This window comes from Apium graveolens, chromosome 8 (assembly GCF_009905375.1).
Source record: "Apium graveolens cultivar Ventura chromosome 8, ASM990537v1, whole genome shotgun sequence".
NCBI classification, from domain to species: domain Eukaryota; kingdom Viridiplantae; phylum Streptophyta; class Magnoliopsida; order Apiales; family Apiaceae; genus Apium; species Apium graveolens.
This window is the reverse complement of record NC_133654.1, coordinates 2,748,532-2,769,418: the sequence shown is the minus strand read 5'-3', so window position 1 is coordinate 2,769,418 and position 20,887 is coordinate 2,748,532. Positions and strand designations below refer to the sequence as shown.

The following is a 20,887-nucleotide window of genomic DNA, read 5'->3' as shown; positions in this document are numbered from 1 at the left end:
GCCACTTAATTTACCACTGCTACACATCTTTCTACACTGCACTGAGCTGAGCGACATGTATGAGACAAACATTTGGAAGAAAAAAACCTAAACTTTTATAGCATTATATCTTTTTAGAACGATTTCGTGATTATTCCACGTTTCCTAGTAATATTTAGATGAGTCTGACAGTACTGTCGCTTCTATTTTTTTAGAAATATACCACAAAAACTAGACCAGACTGCATCTGATGGAAAGCTGTCTGACAAGGATGCCGGCTATCGAAGAAAACTCAGATTATGCTCTACTTATTTCTTGGTTGTGAGACCTAGACATTCTAAGTGTGAGACATAAGTTTATTCTCCATCTCTTTCATATTTCAGTTCTATCTATTTAGTATCTGAATTGTTCAATGTTAATCCTAAGTGCTGAATATAAAGATCATGCATCAGCGGGAGAAGCTTTCGCCAAAACCTTTGATTCTCAAATCCAAGATTACTCCAAAAAAATTACTGTACTTTAAAACCAAAGAAGTCTTCCTTGAAAACCTCTGCAATGAATTGTACTTTAAGATGACCGGATAACCTTATCTGCATTGTGAGAGTCCCTCAGTCCAGTTCTGCAAAGGATCAGAAGTATAATTTAACATTCTATTGTAAGGAGAGCGTAAGAACTGCTACGATAAACCATTACGAGTCTGTGCCAAAAACCAGACATCTAAATTTAAAGACAAGTGAGTCTGTTCAAAAAAAAATATTAAGTCTCATAGATCATCTAATTACCAAGTACAAGTACCCAACTGCATGCTGTTGATTAATAGAACTGAGAATATTGTGAGATTAAAGTAACTAAACAGAAAAATATAAGATGTAACCTTTTTGTTGATTAGTTTCCCAGTTTGCAAATTTCAAGAGCAGAATAACCATTAGTGAGATGATATGTTTGGAAACAAGAGATGCAAACGATCACGCCAAGAATGTAAGGTCTTGCAGATCTAGCTATCTGCATTGATAACAACTTAGGTTATAATTACTCAAAGGAGTAGTTTACGAGAACTAAGAAAATAGACACATTGGGTAGTATGAACAAACCGTAACAATCAAGGAATCATCATTCAAATTGAATTTGTGGCGAACAAGGTCAGGAAAACTGATAATAACAGCAGAAGCAGCTACACAAATAAGTGGATATATGGAATAGAGGAATCTGTATTTGCACCAACAAACAAGTGCCTAAGCATAAGATAAACACAAATGTATCTTGCTAGAGCTTATAGAATCTAAGGGATACTAAGGAGAAGTCGAACCTTTCTTCCTTGCGTGGTTGCAAAGACATAAATCCCGTCAAGATGTACACAGGTGAGACGACTACTAGCATGTCCGGATATTTATTCCTGACGATCGGTAGAATAATAAGGAACAGCCATGCAAAAACATATCCAAAGCTAAAACTGTAAAACCCATTCTTCAGATAATATAACATGCTTTCACTGGCATAAGAACCGACCACACCACCTTTTACGACATCATAGAAAAATTGATCAGCAGATGTCCACATTCCATAGAATTGATGATTGAGACGTATGGATAGTACCTGCAAGATCAAATAAGGATGAGCACAACAAAGACTAGACGAAACAAGGCAAATAGCACAATATATGATTCAACGTAATGTACCATTACAACAGAAGTCACTATAAACCCTCGAAGAAATGCATGGTCCTGGATTCTTATTAAAGTGTGTACAGTAACTGGAAGAAAAGTCAGAACTAAAAAAGGCCAGCCTAGAGTAGTGCCAATTGCTGCAACTGCCAATGCAACGGTCGGCATGTCAAGAAGATAAAACGCCGATGATAGTGAGAGAGCATACATAGAGAACGAACCCGGCAAGAAACCTGAGACAAAAGTGTGTACGATATCATCGTATTATCTTAACTAATGGTACCATTTATTGAGAAAAATAACATTTTGTGTACTTAATTATACGACTTCTACAGAGAGTACTAACTTAAATCCCGTGCAATGCACGAGTTCGTTAATATTTAAATAATTTTAAAATTTTACTTATTAATCATATAATAATTTTTATATATTTATACAAATATATAATAATTATAGATTTATAATAAAAGAATTAGAAAAAAACTGTGGTCGTAGTTTAGTAGGATAAATTTTGGTCGTATTTTAGCGGGATAAGGAGACTATATCTAGTAGTTCAGTAATTTAGTAGTTTAACATGTATATAATAATATTTATTTTTATTTTTAATAATTAAAATATTATAAAAATAATAATAATAATAGAATTAGGAAGAAGTTCTGATCGTAGTTTAGTAGGATAAGTTTTTGTCATAGTTTAGAGGGATAAAAAGACTATATCTAATAGTTTAGTAATTTAACATGTATATAATACTATTTATTTTTATTTTTAATAATAAAAATAGAGGGATAACCGTTGAATCAAAATATACATCTGGTTATTATATTATAGTAGATGCGAAAAGAAATAAGTTAGTGCGTTTTGGTTCTTTGTTTACTCAAATTTTGCATCTGGTGTATCTTAACCACAGAAATATATGTACTTGAAGTTGGGTTGCATAAAAGGCCCACCGGGAATCTCTTTCTATGTTAGTTTGCGGGGCGGAGCGGGGCGGGTTGGGTTTTGACCGGGTCTTAAAAGACACGGATTTTGACCGGGTCGGCCTTTTTAGGCTTTGACTTTAATCGGGCCGGCCCGGGTCAGGCTTCTAAGAAATGTCAAAGTCCGTTTAGGCCCTCGAGGCAGGTCTTACCAGGATTTTTTTACGGGCCGGATCGGATCGGGACAGGTTTTTTTCTAATTTAATTTGGATCGGGTTTTATTAGAGATTCTAATGACTATATATATTAGCAACTAGATCATTGCAAAAAATGTATTAGTTTATATGAAATATTTTATAAAAACACTACTTCACTGAAAATATTTAATTACTCCAAAAAATGAACATGTTTATTGAATAAAATATTATATAAATGTTATCCAAATATATAAATATATAGAGTGTACTTACCATATCTTCTTTCATTAATCATACAGTAAAGTATATAAATAGTATTATTAGTCACGAATATGAAAATATATGTGTTAAAATTATTATTTATATTTATAGTAAATGTGAATACATAAATATATAAAGAAATATATTAGAATAATCAGATTTTAACCAGGCTTTTAATCGGGTCGGGGCAAAGACCGGGTCGAAGCCCAGAATTTTAATCGGGCCGGACTTTACCTAAACATATAAGGTTCGTCGAGCTTCACAATTTTAACTGGAACTACATAAATTTTCGGACCCGGACTTTTTGTGCCATTGAAGGAGATCAGAAATATAGGACCATTGTTTTAACTGGAACTAGAGGCAACAGGACCTTCACAATTTTAGTTGATGGAGGGAGGCCTAGCTTCCAGGCTGAAACTACAACTAAAACACTGAAATTTGAGTTGGTGGAAACTACTCCCACGAAGGTTATGGTGGTTTTTATATATATGATCATATTGGGAATTTCCTCTAATACCTTAAGATTTTAAATGAGCTGGTTACTCAACATGGTATCAGAGCTTAGGCTGGCGGGAGGACTAAGGTTCGATTCCCAGCCACCACCAACATTCTCACAATTTATTGTGGACACTAAAGGTAATTAATGCCTCAAAGATGGGTGCCGATGCTCCACTCTTCGACCCATAAATGGGCTTCGAGTGAGGAAAATGTTAAATATATGATCCTATTGGGGTCTTTCTCTAACACCTTAAAATTTTAGATGAGCTGGTTACTCAACAATGGCTAATGGTAGGCTCTAGCTTACTTCAACAAGGCCTTGGCCCCTAAGGGCCAAGCTATGTCAGCTTTTGAGAAGGAGTTAGTGGCCTTGGTGACTATCGTTAAGAAATGGAGTCCATGCTTGATGGATAAGCATTTTTATATCAAGACTGACCAGATTTGAAGTTCTCATCGAAACTAAAACTTGGTAATCTTTTACAACAAAAGTGGATCAGTAGGCTTCTGCGCTACAATTACACCATTCTGTATGGACAACGTTGTAGCAGATGCTTATCTAGAAAGTACGAAGACACTTTCAACCCAACACGAGTTTATTATTTCTCAGTCACCACGAGGACATGGTGGATCTGAAGGGGGGGAGTTGTCTGTAAAGGGAACATATAGTAGTATAAGTAGTTCATAAGGGCAAGAAACATTTTTACTGAGAGGATTATTGACTAGTAAAAATCCTTGAACAATTGTAATTTTCATTATATTTGAACTATTATCAAAAAATGGAACCTCTTTTCAACCAAAACTTTCTCTCTCTATAACTTAATATGCTTCTTCTACAAGCAAATCTCAACTTATTCTTATCCCTAATTCATGTTCATCTCTGTTAAATTCATCATTTCTAACCTATATCTCTTACAATTTCTCACATAAACATTAAATAAACACAAAACATTTACTTTTCTTCAATCAGTAACCCCAATTAACAAAAATTATATAGTTCCTCAACCTAGCCCTGCATCTCTAGGCATTTTGGTAAATTTACCAGAAGTTAGTATTTTCATTTTATCAAATTATTTCTTGAATAATTTGGTCATTTTATGTATTATAGGGACAGAGATCGTGTGAGTTATCCGTCAAAAGGATAGAAAACAAAGTTGCATTTGGTATGGTATATTCTAGCGAGGATAGAGAACAAGTAAATGAAATTGATATTCCATTTGGTCATAAGTGTGTCTCTTTCAAAAAAACAAGAGAAATTGTACAAAAGTGTGCACCTTACATACCTTGGAAAAGCATAATTCATTAACAAAGGTTTGAGTGTTTTCTCTAATGTTTTCATCTCAGTATTGGTCTCATATGAGCGCGCCTTAAAATGAAAGGGTCATCATAAGAGGGCGCGTTGTAAGGTGAAGGCGTGACTAGAACAAAAGACTAGCTCTCTGATCTTCAAGTAATAAATAATCTTTGATGCAAGAAGGACGTACCTTGTCGGTGAGAGTGATCCTTCCACCGACGACACAAATATAATTCCTTCAACTATTACTTCATATTTGACGTCTTAATTCTTCCTAAATTATAATTCTAAACCCCCGATCTTGTCTTTTTCACAAGTAGTGTGATTCATTTATTCAAATCACAGTTCGTGAGCTCAAAACCTTTAATTGACCGCTCTCGTGTTTTGTGACTCAGATCTGCCTTCACAAGATGCCTATGTACCTTATTTTATGCCAATGATCAGGCCAAAAGGTGAGGGTGAGGCCCTTTTTTTAAACGTGGGCAATCTTGAGTTAGATTAGGGTATGGAGACTTGGTGAGCAAGTATCAAACTTAGAATGGACTTTGGAGTCGTAGAAAGTAGGTATTTGCTTTCTTATGAAATTGTGAGGCTTGAGTACTACTCTTTTAAGAGTTTGAGTCTGATTTTAACTTATTTTATCAGCTACAATCTGGGCTAAGTTATGACCTATGAACTTAATAATTAAACCTTGGTATGGGGCCCTTAACCGGGCTTTAGTAACCGAATTTTGTTATCGGACCAAATCAGACCTAATTAATGCGATATTAGTTACATAATTAGGGTTATTTTTATTCCCTATCAATTATACACAAAAATTTTATTTGGATAGTTTTAAAAAAAATCAACTTTATTTTTAAAAATAAATAAATAAATAGCATAAAATATATTTTAAATATAATATATAAAAAATATATTGATAAAAGAATGTAAAAATGTGGCCCACATTATGTTGAATTTTATATTATATTTTAGATTGCAAAATATGTTATAAATATGGCTACAAATTTGCAGAATATTATTTTTTTAAATATAAGCCATAAATGTGATTGCAAAATGATTTTAAATTTGTAAAATGTATTCGTAAAAGTTTTAAAAACTTTGGATATTTAAGAAAATAATCTACCTATTTATTGTCAAATTCTATACCAGTACAAATAATAACGAAAAATACAAGAGAGTCAGTAATAGAAGATAAAGAGGACCAGATGTACCCCTTTATTACTCCCCTTTATTACTCTATATAAGTACTACTTGTTGCTGTTGTAATATTTTCTGCATATCATATTTATTTATCCGAGAGCTTTCTACCATATTCTGGTAGCTCTTGAATGTAATGGTGTGCATTTGTTATTTTATGTACTAATAATTCTTGACATATCAATTATTTTACTAGTAAAGTAATGTTTGAACAACTCTTGTTCATTTTAGAAAGTTTATAATGTGTTTGGAATTTTTTTTATTATTATGAACAACTAATTTTGTTAAATTAATTTGGATGGGAGCATGTTACTATGTCTATATTGGCAGTGTATCACCCCTGCAGTTTTATTGTTAATTTTTTTTTGTGGATTTATTACTTGTTTTTTCTCATTTAGATGTAGGTGTACTATAAACTATTTTTTATTTTAAGTTTGTTTGTCTGTTTAATTTTCTGCATTTTTCTCATTTCAATATTACTTCTCTGGAATGTTCTTCAGCCGTGACTGTTACTTGTTGCTGCAATATTTCTTTTATTGCATATCATATATTTTTTTGAGAGATTTATACCATATCGTGGTAGCTCTTGAAAGGTAACAGTGTGCATTTATTTTTTGTATATTTATTTGTTTTTTGTTTTATTTACAACATGTATATATGCTATGTATTACCGTTGCACTTTTCTTGTTATTTTTTTTTTGATCCATTATTCGTTTATCCTCATGTAGATGTAGGTATATATCACCGGATTAGATTATAGGTCCAACATGTTGTCTTGTAAGCAAGTTGAATAAAAGACTTGCCTTAAATTATGTGATCATGGTCGTCTATTGTAAAAATATTGATATTTATGATAGTGACTTATAATAATTTTGTGCGTTTGTAAAATAGTGATTTATTAACAATTCATATTTATGTACTTTTGTAGATATGGAAGAGCATTACATTATGATTTTTTTTCTATTTTTCCAACTTTGCGCTTCTTGCCCTCTTGGTAGGTATGGGCTTTCACCTACTTTCGAGCACTGTCGTGCTATTATCTCTTGTCATTGCGGCTTACATAAATAGTTCGATATGTACGGCCTTTGGCAACGCTGGTTACCCAACAATTACTGAAATTATTGCAAAATTCAGCAAGAATTGGGGTTGGACTGATTTTTGGGTGACGGTGGTGATCGCCGTAATGCAGAATTTTGCGTTGAATGGTCCGTGGAACACATGGCCCTGTGTTACGCGATGTTCGTTACCTCAAACTTGTCGTTCTTAATATCATTTGCTTCACTTGAAGTCTTGGAAGGCGTCTGTAAGTATATGGTTAAGAAAATCGGCGCAGTCTGGGTCATTTCGTGTTTCAAGTGGGTTGTTATTGGTATGGTTGTATTTTCCTTTGACGGCTGGGGTTACTTTTGGGTGATGGTAAGAGTTAAAACATCAATAATTTCAAAAGATAACGTGTATTGTATATAAGTGCTTATTATCTTGTTTTTCTTTTTTTCTTTGAAATACAAATTAAAATGGAACGAGTTGTATCGAGAGATATGGTATGCTAGAAGAAACAAGTGGAAGCGTGATGAATACATTCTCTGTAAGGCCGATGAATGCTGCTTGGAATGCTGAAACTCATTGATTTGATGATGTGGAGCTAGGTGTTGTACTATTGAAAATATAGTAATATACCATAGAGAGAAATGTCTGAATGCATGAGAAATAGATAAATATTAGCAAATATCGGACTGTCTTTTTAAAATGACAGAATTTGTTATGCAAAATTCAAAATTTACAGAACACTGTATGTAAAAAGTCATTTCAATTTCCACCACAGCAGATTATATTGCATAATTCATATTGGAAATCAATTCTAGTTATTTTTATTTTATGTCAATCAGATGTTTTGTTGAAAAATTAAAAAAAGGGTGAAATACAATTTGATGGAGGTGAAGATGTTCTCAATACAGCTTTGGAGAGTCATGAGCATTCTGGAAGGGTTCGGGCTATTGAAGGGTACATAACTACGAAACATTAATTTAAGTTGCCAAGGGAAAAAATATTTGAATCATAAAGAAAGAGTTGATGGCACTAAATCAACAAAGATATGACAGTGCCAAGAAAAAGACGCGGGCTCTTGAGGAAGATATTGCTTGGTTGAAGGCAATGTTTGCTTCAATATTTCCTCTTCACTCCCCAATGCAATATGAAAAGACAATTCACCAGCCAGTAAAAGGAATTATACTTGATGCTGATGATGATGAGGAATGTATTTCTATAGTTTCTCAACCTAGTCCTGCACCTCTAGGCATTTTGGTAAATTTACCAGAAGTTAGTATTTTTAATTTTATTAAATTATTTCTTGAATAATTTGGTCATTTTATGTATTTTAGAGACAGAGATCATGTGAGTTATCCGTCGAGAGGATAGAAAACAAAGTTACATTTGGTATGGTATATTCTAGCGAGGATAGAGAACAAGTAAATGGAATTGATATTCCACTTGGTCATAAGTGTGTCTCTTTCAAAAGAAACAAGAGAAATTGTACAAAAGTGTGCACCTCACATACCTTGGAAAAGCATAATTCATTAACAAAGGTTTGAGTATTTTCTCTAACGTTTTCATCTCAGTATTGGTCTCATATGAGCGCGCCTTAAAATGAAAGGGTCATCGTAGGAGGGCGCATTATAAGGTGAAGGCGTGACTAGAACAAAAGACTAGCTCTCTGATCTTCAAGTAATAAATAATCTTTGATGCAAGAAGGACGTACCTTGTCGGTGAGAGTGATCCTTCCACCGACGACATAAATACAATTCCTTCAACTATTACTTCATATTTGACGTCTTAATTCTTATCAAATTATAATTCTAAACCCCTGATCTTGTTTTTTTTCACAAGTAGTGTGATTCATTTATTCAAATCACAGTTCGTGAGCTCAAGGTCTTTAATTGATCGCTCTCGTATTTTGTGACTCAGATCTGCCTTCACAAGATGCCTATGTACCTTATTTTATGCCAATGATCAAGTCAAACGGTGGGGGTGAGGCCCTTTTTTTAAACGTGGGCAATCTTGAGTTAGATTAGGGTACGGAGACTTGGTGAGCAAGTTTCAAACTTAGAATGGACTTTGGATCCTAGAAAGTAGTTATTTGCTTTCTTATGAAATTGTGAGGCTTGGAGACTACTCTTCTAAGAGTTTGAGTCTGATTTTAACTTATTTTATCAGCTACAATCTGGGCTAAGTTATGACCTATGAACTTAATAATTAAACCTTGGTATGGGGGCCCTTAACCGGGCTTTAGTAACCAAATTTTGCTATCGGATCAAATCATACCTAATTAATGCGATATTAGTTACATAATCCTTGAACAATTGTAATTTTCATTATATTTGAACTATTATCAAAAAATGGAACCTCTTTTCAACCAAAAATTTCTCTCTCTATAACTTAATATGCTTCTTATACAAGCAAATCTCAGCTTATTCTTATCCCTAATTCATGTTCATCTCTGTTAGATTCATCATTTCTAACCTATATCTCTTACAATTTCTCACATAAACACTAAATAAACACAAAACATTTACTTTTCTTCAATCAGTAACCCCAATTAACAAAAATTATATAGTTCCTCAACCTAGTCCTGCACCTCTAGGCATTTTGATAAATTTACCAGAAGTTAGTATTTTAATTTTATTAAATTATTTCTTGAATAATTTGGTCATTTTATGTATTATAGGGACAACGATCGTGTGAGTTATCCGTCGAGAGCATAGAAAACAAAGTTGTATTTGGTATGGTATATTCTAGCGAGGATAGAGAACAAGTAAATGGAATTGATATTCCATTTGGTCATAAATGTGTCTCTTTTAAAAGAAACAAGAGAAATTGTACAAAAGTGTGCAGCTCACATACCTTGGAAAAACATAATTCATTAACAAAGGTTTGAGAGTTTTCTCTAACTTTTTCATCTTAGTCTCTTATGGGCGTGCCTTAAAATGAAAGGGTCATCATAGGAGGGCGTGTTGTAACGTGAAGGCGTGACTAGAACAAAAGACTCGCTCTCTGATATTCAAGTAATAAATAATCTTTGATGCAAGAAGGACGTACCTTGTCGGTCAGAGTGATTCTTCCACCGACGACATAAATATAATTTCTTTAACTATTACTTCATATTTGACGTCTTAATTCTTGCCAAATTATAATTCTAAACCCCTGATAATGTATAGAATTTCATCAAATTCGTTGCTAATGTAGAATAATAATTATATTTAAATATAATAACACATTTAACAATTGAAATTTGAAAAAAAAATTGATTTTAAATTTGATTATATTGTGGAATAATTTTGGATAAGTGTGATTTTACTGTGATTCTACTGCATAACCACTTAAATTATTTCATCAAATTTCAATGATTTTTTAAATAAAAAAATTGTGTCACTTCGTTTTTAATTTGGTAATTAAAATTTGTAACTATATATGATGAAAAATGAAGTAAATTATATATTTACATTTTTTAATTAATGTTTCTCTGCGGATCTCTATCTAAGGGAGGCTTCATGGATTGTCACCCATCTATGTATACTATACTATACTATACTATATTATTATAGACGAAACAATGAAATAGGTTATCGTCCATTAACATCTATCTACTATATTATAATAGATGAACCATTAAAAATTTGATAAGCGGACGATCGATATTTGCTGAAATTACTTAATTACCTTAGTTAATTATTATAATTATAATTGGTCACTTGGTCGATCCAGGTGTATGCGCGAGTTTAACTATCAAAAAGCATCAATGAATTATAGTAAAATAATAATGAAATCCAACTGCATCAAGAAGCCCAAGAAACCAAAACTCAACTATACAATTGCTATGAAAAGATTAACTTAATAATGAAATACCGGCTCAACCTTCTTGTAAGGGTAATGCTTAGCCACCAAGAAAAACACTCCAAAATTTACAGCACTTAACAAAGCCAACATCCAGAAGAAGTAATCCAAATGACCATAGTTCAAATTATCAGGAATCCACCCTGCACCACCATTTCTTGTGCTCACATCTGTCACAATGCTGACAAGCAATGTGCTCAAATAGTTCCCCAGCGCCGATGTCGTTAACGACAATGCTGAGCACAAACTCCTCATGGCATCAGGAGCCTGTTCATAGAAAAACTCGAGTTGTCCGATACACGTAAATACTTCAGCACATCCAATGATGAAATATTGCGGGACTTGCCAAAAAACGGACATTGGAACATGCTGCAGTTCATAGTAGTTGTGCTTCTTGACCATTTTTAGTCTCATCAGCTCTAGTGTTCCAGCACACAGCATTGCGAAAATTAGTAAAGCTAGTCCTATTCCTATCCGTTGTAGCTGCGAAAAACCATTTTTATGACCCGTGATTCGTTTGGCGGAGGGGATGATCACTCTGTCGTACACCACAACACATGATATGACGCTGACGATGTTGAACAAAGATAATGAGGCTGATGGAATCTCGAATGAAGTGCCCATGTGAAGGTCCATTGTATTGCCTTGAAGAACAAATAATGTGCTCATTTGGCTGTACGCAGCATAAAAGATGATTCCTGATGCCAATATGGGCAACAATCCTATAATGCACTTGAGTTCTTCAATTTGTGTAACAGTGCAGAGTCTCCATGGACTGACTGAATCGTCAATTTTATCCGATTGAGTCACTACAGCTGCCTTGTCAAAAAAACTGGAACCAGAGTTCACATCAGCAAAATATACTGACAGGTTTTTTATGGCCAAGTCTTCAAGAACTTAAATAATATCCTGGCATGTTTGCATACGAGAATTTACACTGCATTGTGTGTGATCTTACCTTAACTTGTTAGTATGATCAAGTTTCCGGCTTCCTTTGATAACAGATTCTTCCTCTGCAGTCGTTTCATAAAGCAAAGACTTGTTTTTAGGCACTTCAACACGTGATTTTCTGACGGATGCGACAATTACCTGAAAGATCCGAGTGAATGGACTTCCACCAGGCCTCACATTGCGATACAAACGTGTACCTGAAAAGAAGCTCACAACAGCAACAGCCATTGCAGCAGCAGGAATGCCAAAACCCCAACTCCAGCTCACATTTGTTTGTATCCAAATAAGCACTGTGGAAGAAACAAGTGCACCAATGTTAACTGAAAGATAAAACCAGTTAAAAAACGAACTCTTGCTTTTATTCTCAGACTCATCCGAATTATCAAACTGGTCTGCCCCATAAGATGACACACAAGGCTTAATGCCTCCTGTACCAAGAGCCATAAGGTAAAGTCCAACGTAGAAAACTGCGATTTGCATGCTTGTTGGATGACAAACATGCTTGTCATCACATAAGGGTTTCAGTCCGTGGACAGAAGCTGATAGTGCCAGTATTGCCATCCCCTGTAATATTATGTTCGATTTGTGAACACAAAACATAAAAGATATTTATAATGATTATAATAAACTGAGAGTGAGAATGTCTTACGAACACATAGACAATTGATGAAGCAGCAATTGTCCAGTAACGACCAAGGTAAGAATCAGCAAGAAAGGCGCCAAGCAGCGGTGTGACAGAACATGTACCGTACAAGTTGGTGACAGTAGTAACTGCAGCAACATTACCTAGATTAAATTGAAACTTAAGATAATTAACTAAATTCATGTTGATCCCATAGTATGCCAATCTTTCACAGCATTCAGTCCCTGTTTAAAAAATTATATTGTCAGATACCTGCTATACATGTCTAACAATTTGCTCGACAAAACTATACAGTAGCCTAACGCCTTAGAAGATACTAATACCGACATAAATATGATGTAATTAAATATTAAGTTTTACTAACACCTTAAGGTGGAAAAGCTGGTAATTAAAAGTGCTCTTTTGATCAGTTTGTCTCGAATTTCTATCATGAAACTCAACATAATCCACTACTAACAAGTACACAAAGCTGTAAAGTAACCAACTCATTTACTTCACTCAAGTGATCCTTTATCAGATCACACTCGGCTAGCTGAGACTGAGAGAGACTTGCTATCTGTCTAATACTTAAAATCCAAAATAGCCGAGACAGTAGTTTAATCATTATATGATATGCCAGATACAGTAAGAAGAGCGATAAAAGAATGAAGAACATTAACCTAGTATGTAAGGGCATGCTTTTCCAGATATGAATAAATGAAATCATGCTCATAGTTACAGTAGCCTAACACCTTAGAAGATACTAATACCGACAGAGATATGTACATATTAAGTTTTACTAACACCTTACGGTAGAAGAGCTGCTAAATGTGCTCTTTTGATCAAGTTTTCTCAATGCCTAAAGGTAGAAGAGCTGCTAAAAGTGCTCTTTTGATCAAGTTTTCTCAATGCCTCAAGGTAGAAGAGCTGCTAAAAGTGCTCTTTTGATCAAGTTTTCTCAATGCCTTAAGGTAGAAGAGCTGCTAAAAGTGCTCTTTTGATCAAGTTTTCTCAACGCCTTAAGGTAGAAGAGCTGCTAAAAGTGCTCTTTTGATCAAGTTTTCTCAACGCCTTAAGGTAGAAGAGCTGCTAAATGTGCTCTTTTGATCAAGTTTTCTCAACGCCTTAAGGTAGAAGAGCTGCTAAAAGTGCTCTTTTGATCAAGTTTTCTCAACGCCTTAAGGTAGAAGAGCTGCTAAATGTGCTCTTTTGATCAAGTTTTCTCAACTCCTTAAGGTAGAAGAGCTGCTACAAGTGCTCTTTTGATCAAGTTTTCTAAATATTCGCAAAGCTGTAAATTAACCAACTCATATACTTCACTTTAGTGATCCTTGATCAGATCTAACTTGGCTAGCTGAGAGAAACTTGCTATCTGATTAATACTTAAATCCAAAATATTCGAGACAGTAGTTAAATCATACTTCAGTCCAATCAAGAAGAGTGATAAAAAGAATGGAGAATATTAACCTAGGATGTAAGGGCATGCTTTCCAGGTTCCAGTTCTGTTTCTGATAGCAGGGTTGTTACGATAATCAGTTGTTCCATCTTCCGTATACTTATCTTCTTCTACTTCTGCTAAAGCCATATAAGCTGCCATTGCTTGTACGCGATTATATATCAGAAATCTTTTACTACAAAGAGAGCTGAAACCCTATTGGGGACTATTCCTTCTAATAAATAGACCACTCTTGTGCTTGTAGTGTCATAGGATGAAATAATAAGTGTACAAGGTTTATCATCCTATGTAAACGTGAGGCTGTAAACAGAGACTTGCTCTGCTTCACTCAAATATTCACATTATTGCATAGAATGTACATGAGTGAGTTAGTTGCTTTATGCATACACTGTGGTCACTGGTGGGTTCAGAAATTTGTCTCTTACCATTTTGAAATACTACTAAGATCGTTTAGTCTCGACTCGTGTTTCGAGATCATTTTGTCTCAGACTCGTGTTTCGCATGGGTTTTTTTAAGAAAATGTACAGCTTTAAAATTTGGTAAGACCTACTTGAAGTTGAAACACAGTAGACAGCTGCTAACCACAGACCACAGTTGGTCTTGTGATGAGTAAAGTATTTTTAGTTTCTTACCTTTCAAACAATGTATAATGTTCATCTGGACTAGGTTTGCACTCTTGCAAACCATCATTACATACATCATATGAAAGCCATTTCCCATCTTTAGATTTTGTTCTGTTCTAGTCTTAAAGACCATCAGTTGCGTCCTCTAAGGTACAGGCCGTAACTTGTTTTATAGTTCTCATTTCTCATCGTAAAGTTGTCACAGATCACAGTCAATGTCCTGTCCTGGTACTAAGAACATCGCTAATTAAGGGGTGGGAGGACTCGAACTCGAGATCCCTCTCTAGGTAATCCGCACATCTAAAACTTTAACTTACCCCTTGCTCCCGAGTTTTAATTAGGAAAGAAATCAAGCGGTGAGTGTCTAAAATAATTTCACTTGCATTCATATTTGTGCTCCCGAGTTTTTAAAAGGAGCGAAAACAAGTGATAATGAATGTAAATTTAACAAACTTTCATTCCAAAACTTTCACTCCAAAAGTGGGATGAAAGTACTTTACCTCACTCCAAAAGTGGGATAAAGTACTTTACCTCCTTACCATTTACTTCCTTTCCTTTAAAAAACTCGGGAGCGAAGGTCTTAAATTAATCACTAAAACTAAAAATTCGATTCTAAGCATGTTGAGACTCCATTATTGTTTAACAATGAATACTTAACAATAAATTATTAATTTAAATAAAATTAATAACCTAAATTAGTACTCCCTCCGTCTTTAAAAATGTTTCCTATTTGTGTTGGACACGTTTGTCAATGCACATTTTTGATTGTTAATATAATTCCGTATTAGTATTAAATATAAAAACTTCATTGTATTAAAGTACTCATAAATACGAATCAAACAAAATCACTAATGACTATATTTGATATTATAAATTAGACGTAAATTAGTAGTCAGTCACTTATCATGAACAGTAAAAAAATCAAAACGGGAACAACATTTTGGGACGGAGGGAGTATTATCTTCTTCGTAAACTCGAGAGAAGTTTCAGGGCGACTACCGCTATAATATCCGGTACAAATAATGCAGAAATGATTTTTCACTTCTGTTAGACAGGTAGTCTGTCAAAATCATAGCTACTACAAGTCAAGTCTACAACTACATTTTCTATATATCACTTATATTTTACTCTGATGGTGATTGTTTAGTACTATCAGCATCATAGTTTGTTCATACCATAATACAAAGTAATACGTAAATATGTAACCTGTGCACTGCACTATATGAATACTTCACTTTCCCAAAGTATTTCTTAAGCACTCGAATCTTGTTAAAGATAAGGTAGGTTCGGAAGAAAGACCGTGATGTTGCAGAAACATGAGATATATGTTAAAACATATCATAACATGATTTACAGTTGAGGCAGAGCAAATAATTTAAGCAAAAGAATATTTTGCTTAAATGTTTCTCAGACAGAAGTAGAATGTTTAGTTAGGTTGTAACAGCAAGTATGGTAGATGTTTTAAGCAGCTTCTCCATGATATATACAAAATACTGACTCTGATATTGAAATACAGAGTATATGATTGCGATATTACTAATTAAGATCAAAATTTTATTATTTTCTAACTATTTATATGAACTGGAATTGGTGGTTAAGAAGATAAAACTAGTATACTTTATGTAACAAGCAAGGAAAGACTGCAATTTCTACAAATTCTCCTTGCTTTTTTAATAAGAGTTTCTATTCATTCACCTAAAATGAAAAACGACATTGCAGCAGTGACTTCTGCAGGTGTCTGGTATGTATATAAAAGGTTAAAAGACTAATGCATTTCTCCATACTTAAGACAAGGTAAGTACAAACATCTTAATCAACATCGAAAATGGAGTCCTGGATTCGAGTTTTGATGTTTGTAGCATGTCTGTTTCCGGTCTTAGTTGAATGCAGAGTTCGACATTACAAGTTCAATGTAAGTACCTCATGGTCACCTAAGTCCTTGCTAATCTTATCAATCTTATCAGACAGGTTTATGTGTTGTTGTAGTTACATCTTGCACCTTTCTCACATTGATATGTTACTAACTAGATCCTTGCTAATCTTATCAGACAGGTTTATATTGTACCTTTCTCACATTGATATGATACTAACTAGGTCTTTGCTAATCTTATCAGACAGGTTTATATTGTACCTTTCTCACACTAATATGATACTATTTCTGCAAACTTTGCTTGCATGACATTATGCATGCCAATTTGCCATGCAATCTACATCTAGCTAGTTCAAAGTTGCTAAATTTAGCTTTAACTAATACTAAAACTATTGGTCTGTTCTTTGCTGGATATCAGGCAAGCATGGTTTTTACAGGGCCTTTATCGTTAAGATTAATTTTTGCAGCTACGTAAAGGCTAACAGTTTGTATCTTGATCAATTTTGTGAAGGTGGTGATGGCAAATTCAAGCAGACTGTGCTCGACAAAGCCAATAGTGACGGTGAATGGACAATTTCCAGGTCCTACTTTAACTGCTAGGGAAGGTGACACAGTGCTAGTGAAGGTTGTCAACCATGTCAAGTACAATGTTTCAGTCCACTGGTAAAATGTCATACTTTTCCCATATACTACCTAAATTCATTACTTGGGAAAATGAATGGAACAACATCGTAATATTCTCAAATGCAGGCATGGCATTCGACAGCTCAGAACAGGGTGGGCGGATGGGCCAGCGTACATCACACAATGCCCTATCCAGCCGGGGCAAAACTATGTATACAACTTCACAATCACCGAGCAAAGGGGTACCCTCTGGTGGCATGCACATATCTTATGGCTACGTGCAACAGTACATGGCGCGATTGTAATCCTTCCTAAGAGAGGCATCCCATATCCATTTCCCAAACCCGACAAGGAAGTTGTTGTCGTATTAGGTAAGTAAAATTGCCACAAATTTCAAATAACAAGAAGCTGTACCTTTACTGAGAAATGGCGGTATTGATTGAATTTTCTTGTAAATTTGATGAAGCTGAATACTGGAAAGCAGATACAGAACTTGTGATCAACCAAGCACAGAAATCAGGATTGGCGCCAAACGTATCAGATGCACATACAATCAATGGGAGACCAGGACCAGTTTCTAACTGTTCGGCACAAGATGCATTCAAATTGAGTGTTGAAGCAGGAAAAACGTACATGCTACGTATCATCAACGCTGCACTCAACGAAGAACTTTTCTTTAAAATTGCTGGACACAAGCTAACTGTGGTTGAAGTTGATGCCACCTATGTAAAGCCTTTCAAAACTGATACAATCGTGATAGCACCGGGCCAAACCACCAACGTTTTAGTGACAGCAGACAAATCTTCTGGCAAGTACCTTATGGCTGCCTCACCATTTATGGATTCTCCGATTGCAGTAGACAACGTGACTGCAACAGCAACATTGCATTATTCTGGAACACTTTCAAGTTCTCCAACCATCCTCGCGACCCCAACACCTCAAAATGCCACCCCAATTGCAGACAATTTCACAAACTCTTTACGAAGTTTGAATTCAAAGAAGTACCCTGCCAAGGTTCCATTAAAGGTTGATCACTCTCTTATGATCACAGTCGGACTAGGAATTAATCCGTGTCCAAGCTGTAAAGCTGGTAACGGAAGCCGCGTAGTAGCATCCATGAACAATATCACCTTCATCATGCCAACCACAGCTCTCCTTCAAGCACATTACTTCAAAATCAAAGGTGTTTTTACAACAGATTTTCCAAGCAATCCTCCATTTGCTTTTAATTACACAGGAACAACACCACCCGCAAACTTAGGGACCACAACTGGAACAAAACTATACAGGTTGCCTTACAATTCCACAGTTCAACTAGTTCTCCAAGACACAAATATAATAGCCCCAGAAAACCATCCAATTCATTTGCATGGATTCAACTTCTTTGCGGTTGGCAGAGGACTTGGAAACTTTAATCCAAAGAAAGATCCGAAAAACTTTAATCTTGTTGACCCTGTTGAGAGGAACACAATTGGTGTACCATCCGGGGGATGGACAGCTATTAGATTTCGTGCAGATAACCCAGGTAATTAAAAGCATGTTTTCAAGTTTGTCACTTTCATGATCACCAATATGACATCTAGTTAACTCAAAATACTCGCTTGGATTCCATTATCACATTTTTGCAGGTGTTTGGTTCATGCATTGCCACTTGGAAGTACACACAACATGGGGACTAAAGATGGCCTTCCTGGTGGACAACGGAAAGGGCCCGAATGAGACAATCTTGCCACCTCCAAGAGATCTCCCCAAATGTTAGGAGACCGAGAGATGTGGACAAGAAAAGAATACTGATAATAAGAGAAAAATGAACAATTTGAAGATATATCTAATTAGGCCAACTCAATATATCATCAGTCTTCTTGGGTGCACAGTAGAACTACACCAAAGAAGCTGAAAATGTAACTTTTGAGATTTTTCAATTACAAGAGATCGAAGGGAACACAGTGCTTTCGAGTCAAATAAATTTTGCTTTCAATCTGCTTAATTTGAGCCTATCTGACAGTTGAATTTTGGCTTATGTTTGATTCTATACATGGTATTCCTATCTGTAGTTAATATATCAGTTTCTTTAGTAAGAATATATGCTCTTATGAATCCTATTAAACAATGGTAGAGATCATTATCATTGTTGGAAACTGAAATATAAGCCTTCTCCAAGGAGACACTTGAAGCCTCAATGTCTAGTTTCAGTGTGTTCATTTCGACAAAGGCTATAAGTACATAACATACTACAAATTACATCAGATCCACACTATCATTCTTGGTAATTCAAAAATGAACTTAGCCCTAAAGATAACCAAAACTAAGCCAGTTTTCTCTTAAATTTAAACTGATACCTAACGCTTGACCATAAATACATTGGTTTTGTGCCATGGTCTGGCTCCGCCAAATTGTAACATGAATAGGACTTATCAAACGTGTAGCAGCAAGGTTAGTCGAATGTTATAAGAGGTGCAGACACTCCGAATAAGGAGAAAAAGGGAAAATAATCGCAAGAAAATGAGACTGGCATCTATTACTCTGTATGGCAGCACTCTGCTATGTAAATTGAGAAGTATTTATCTAGGCTGGTCAGTGGCCAACTTACCATCTCCCTCCTGGGGGCTCATGAAATTAAGAATTTAAGTCGCATGGGAGACGTGCGTGATCAAGTGATTAGTGGTAGGAGACCTCTCAACCCCCTGCCTTGCACATTAAAAAAAAATGGTAAGCAACATCATGAATAAAATACTTCATTTTAGTTCTGTATGATATTATAGAATGCAAAGCAAGCTTTGATGTTGATTCTTGTGCTACTAAAATAAGTTCCACAGTCCTCTGAACCAATCAAAGAAACAGAGGAAATATATTCTGTTGCCAACTTAATAATTACTCAAGTTTTCCTCTTGACCCTCCTTGGGAAGGACAATGCATATCAACAATGACTAACTAAAATAATTCAAAGTGCAGAAGACTGAGTACTATATTAACAAGGCATTCTTTAACAAATATGAAAGCTACTCTTCTGAATTGTACCTGATACAATGCAAATCATACCTGGTGAGACAATGTGCAAAGATACAGCTAAATTCAAGTACAGGTGTGTAAGTTGCACATAGAATATAAGAACTTGTATTCCTCATTTTTGTACTTTTTCGGTACAAAGAAATTCCTGCCTAGTATCTGAAGGGAAGAATATAGTTATTAGTGTTAAGTGTGTATGTTTTTGTAACTAGTTTAATATTATAACTAGAACTTAGGCAAAGCAAAAGTATTAATCTGCTTAGAGAGAAGTATAGTGCACTGATTTGTATACAGGAGAAAATGGAAGTGAAGGCGAAAGGGAAGGTTGTATGCAGTGCGTTATACATAAGTCCGCATTAGCAGGGCATGCGAATGTCTTAATATATACCTTACATATGCTTTTTATAACTATGTTGCATTGTTAACTATATGATCCTATTGGGGTCTTACTCTAAAACCTTAAGGTTTTAGATGAGCTGGTTACTCAACATGTATTAAGGAGCTGAAAGATGTAGAAATTTAGACCATGATGACACCCAATGTGAACTTCCAATGGTTCACAGAATGGTGATGGTAAATTAATTTACGAAATTGCATATTTTTCTCACACTATTAGAGAACTGTTAAAATGGTATGTGAAGAAGACAACAGATCCCTTGTTTGCAGGGCATATACAACAAGCACATGTTATTGCAGATTGAAAACAAGAAACAAAGAGCATAATAATTGACAGTGCCAGTAGCACACAGCTAAATATCAACACTATTTTCTTACTTCCTGTCCTCTTAATTATATTTACCAAGACAGTCATGTGCATTGACAGATTGTCTTTTTGCCTTTTGGT

General features: G+C 35.0%; 3 protein-coding genes across 4 annotated transcripts; 1 reads left to right on the top strand and 2 right to left on the bottom strand.

Moving 5' to 3' along the window:
• Positions 1-864: 864 nt before the first annotated feature.
• On the bottom strand, positions 865-1,850 carry LOC141677685 (alpha-1,2-mannosyltransferase ALG9-like). Its single transcript, XM_074483720.1, has 4 exons — positions 1,656-1,850; positions 1,286-1,572; positions 1,071-1,185; positions 865-981 (listed from the first exon to the last, which is right to left on the bottom strand). The coding sequence occupies exons 1-4, from the start codon at positions 1,848-1,850 to the stop codon at positions 865-867; spliced, it is 714 nt and encodes a 237-aa protein (XP_074339821.1).
• Positions 1,851-10,781: 8,931 nt separating this feature from the next.
• On the bottom strand, positions 10,782-14,240 carry LOC141678092 (protein NRT1/ PTR FAMILY 8.1). 2 transcript variants are annotated; one of them, XM_074484322.1, is made up of 4 exons: positions 13,932-14,240; positions 12,492-12,613; positions 11,850-12,406; positions 10,782-11,723 (listed from the first exon to the last, which is right to left on the bottom strand). In XM_074484322.1, exons 1-4 carry the CDS (start codon positions 14,059-14,061, stop codon positions 10,889-10,891), a joined length of 1,644 nt encoding a protein of 547 aa, XP_074340423.1. In that variant the 5' UTR covers positions 14,062-14,240; the 3' UTR covers positions 10,782-10,888. The 2 variants fall into 2 exon arrangements, with proteins under 2 accessions (XP_074340423.1, XP_074340422.1); XM_074484321.1 differs by having other exon boundaries at positions 12,492-12,709; positions 13,932-14,237.
• Positions 14,241-16,304: 2,064 nt separating this feature from the next.
• LOC141677935 (laccase-4-like) lies at positions 16,305-19,122 on the top strand. The gene is made up of 5 exons (XM_074484066.1): positions 16,305-16,455; positions 16,925-17,076; positions 17,164-17,408; positions 17,504-18,562; positions 18,666-19,122. Exons 1-5 carry the CDS (start codon positions 16,369-16,371, stop codon positions 18,794-18,796), a joined length of 1,674 nt encoding a protein of 557 aa, XP_074340167.1. The 5' UTR covers positions 16,305-16,368; the 3' UTR covers positions 18,797-19,122.
• The last annotated feature ends 1,765 nt before the right edge of the window (positions 19,123-20,887 follow it).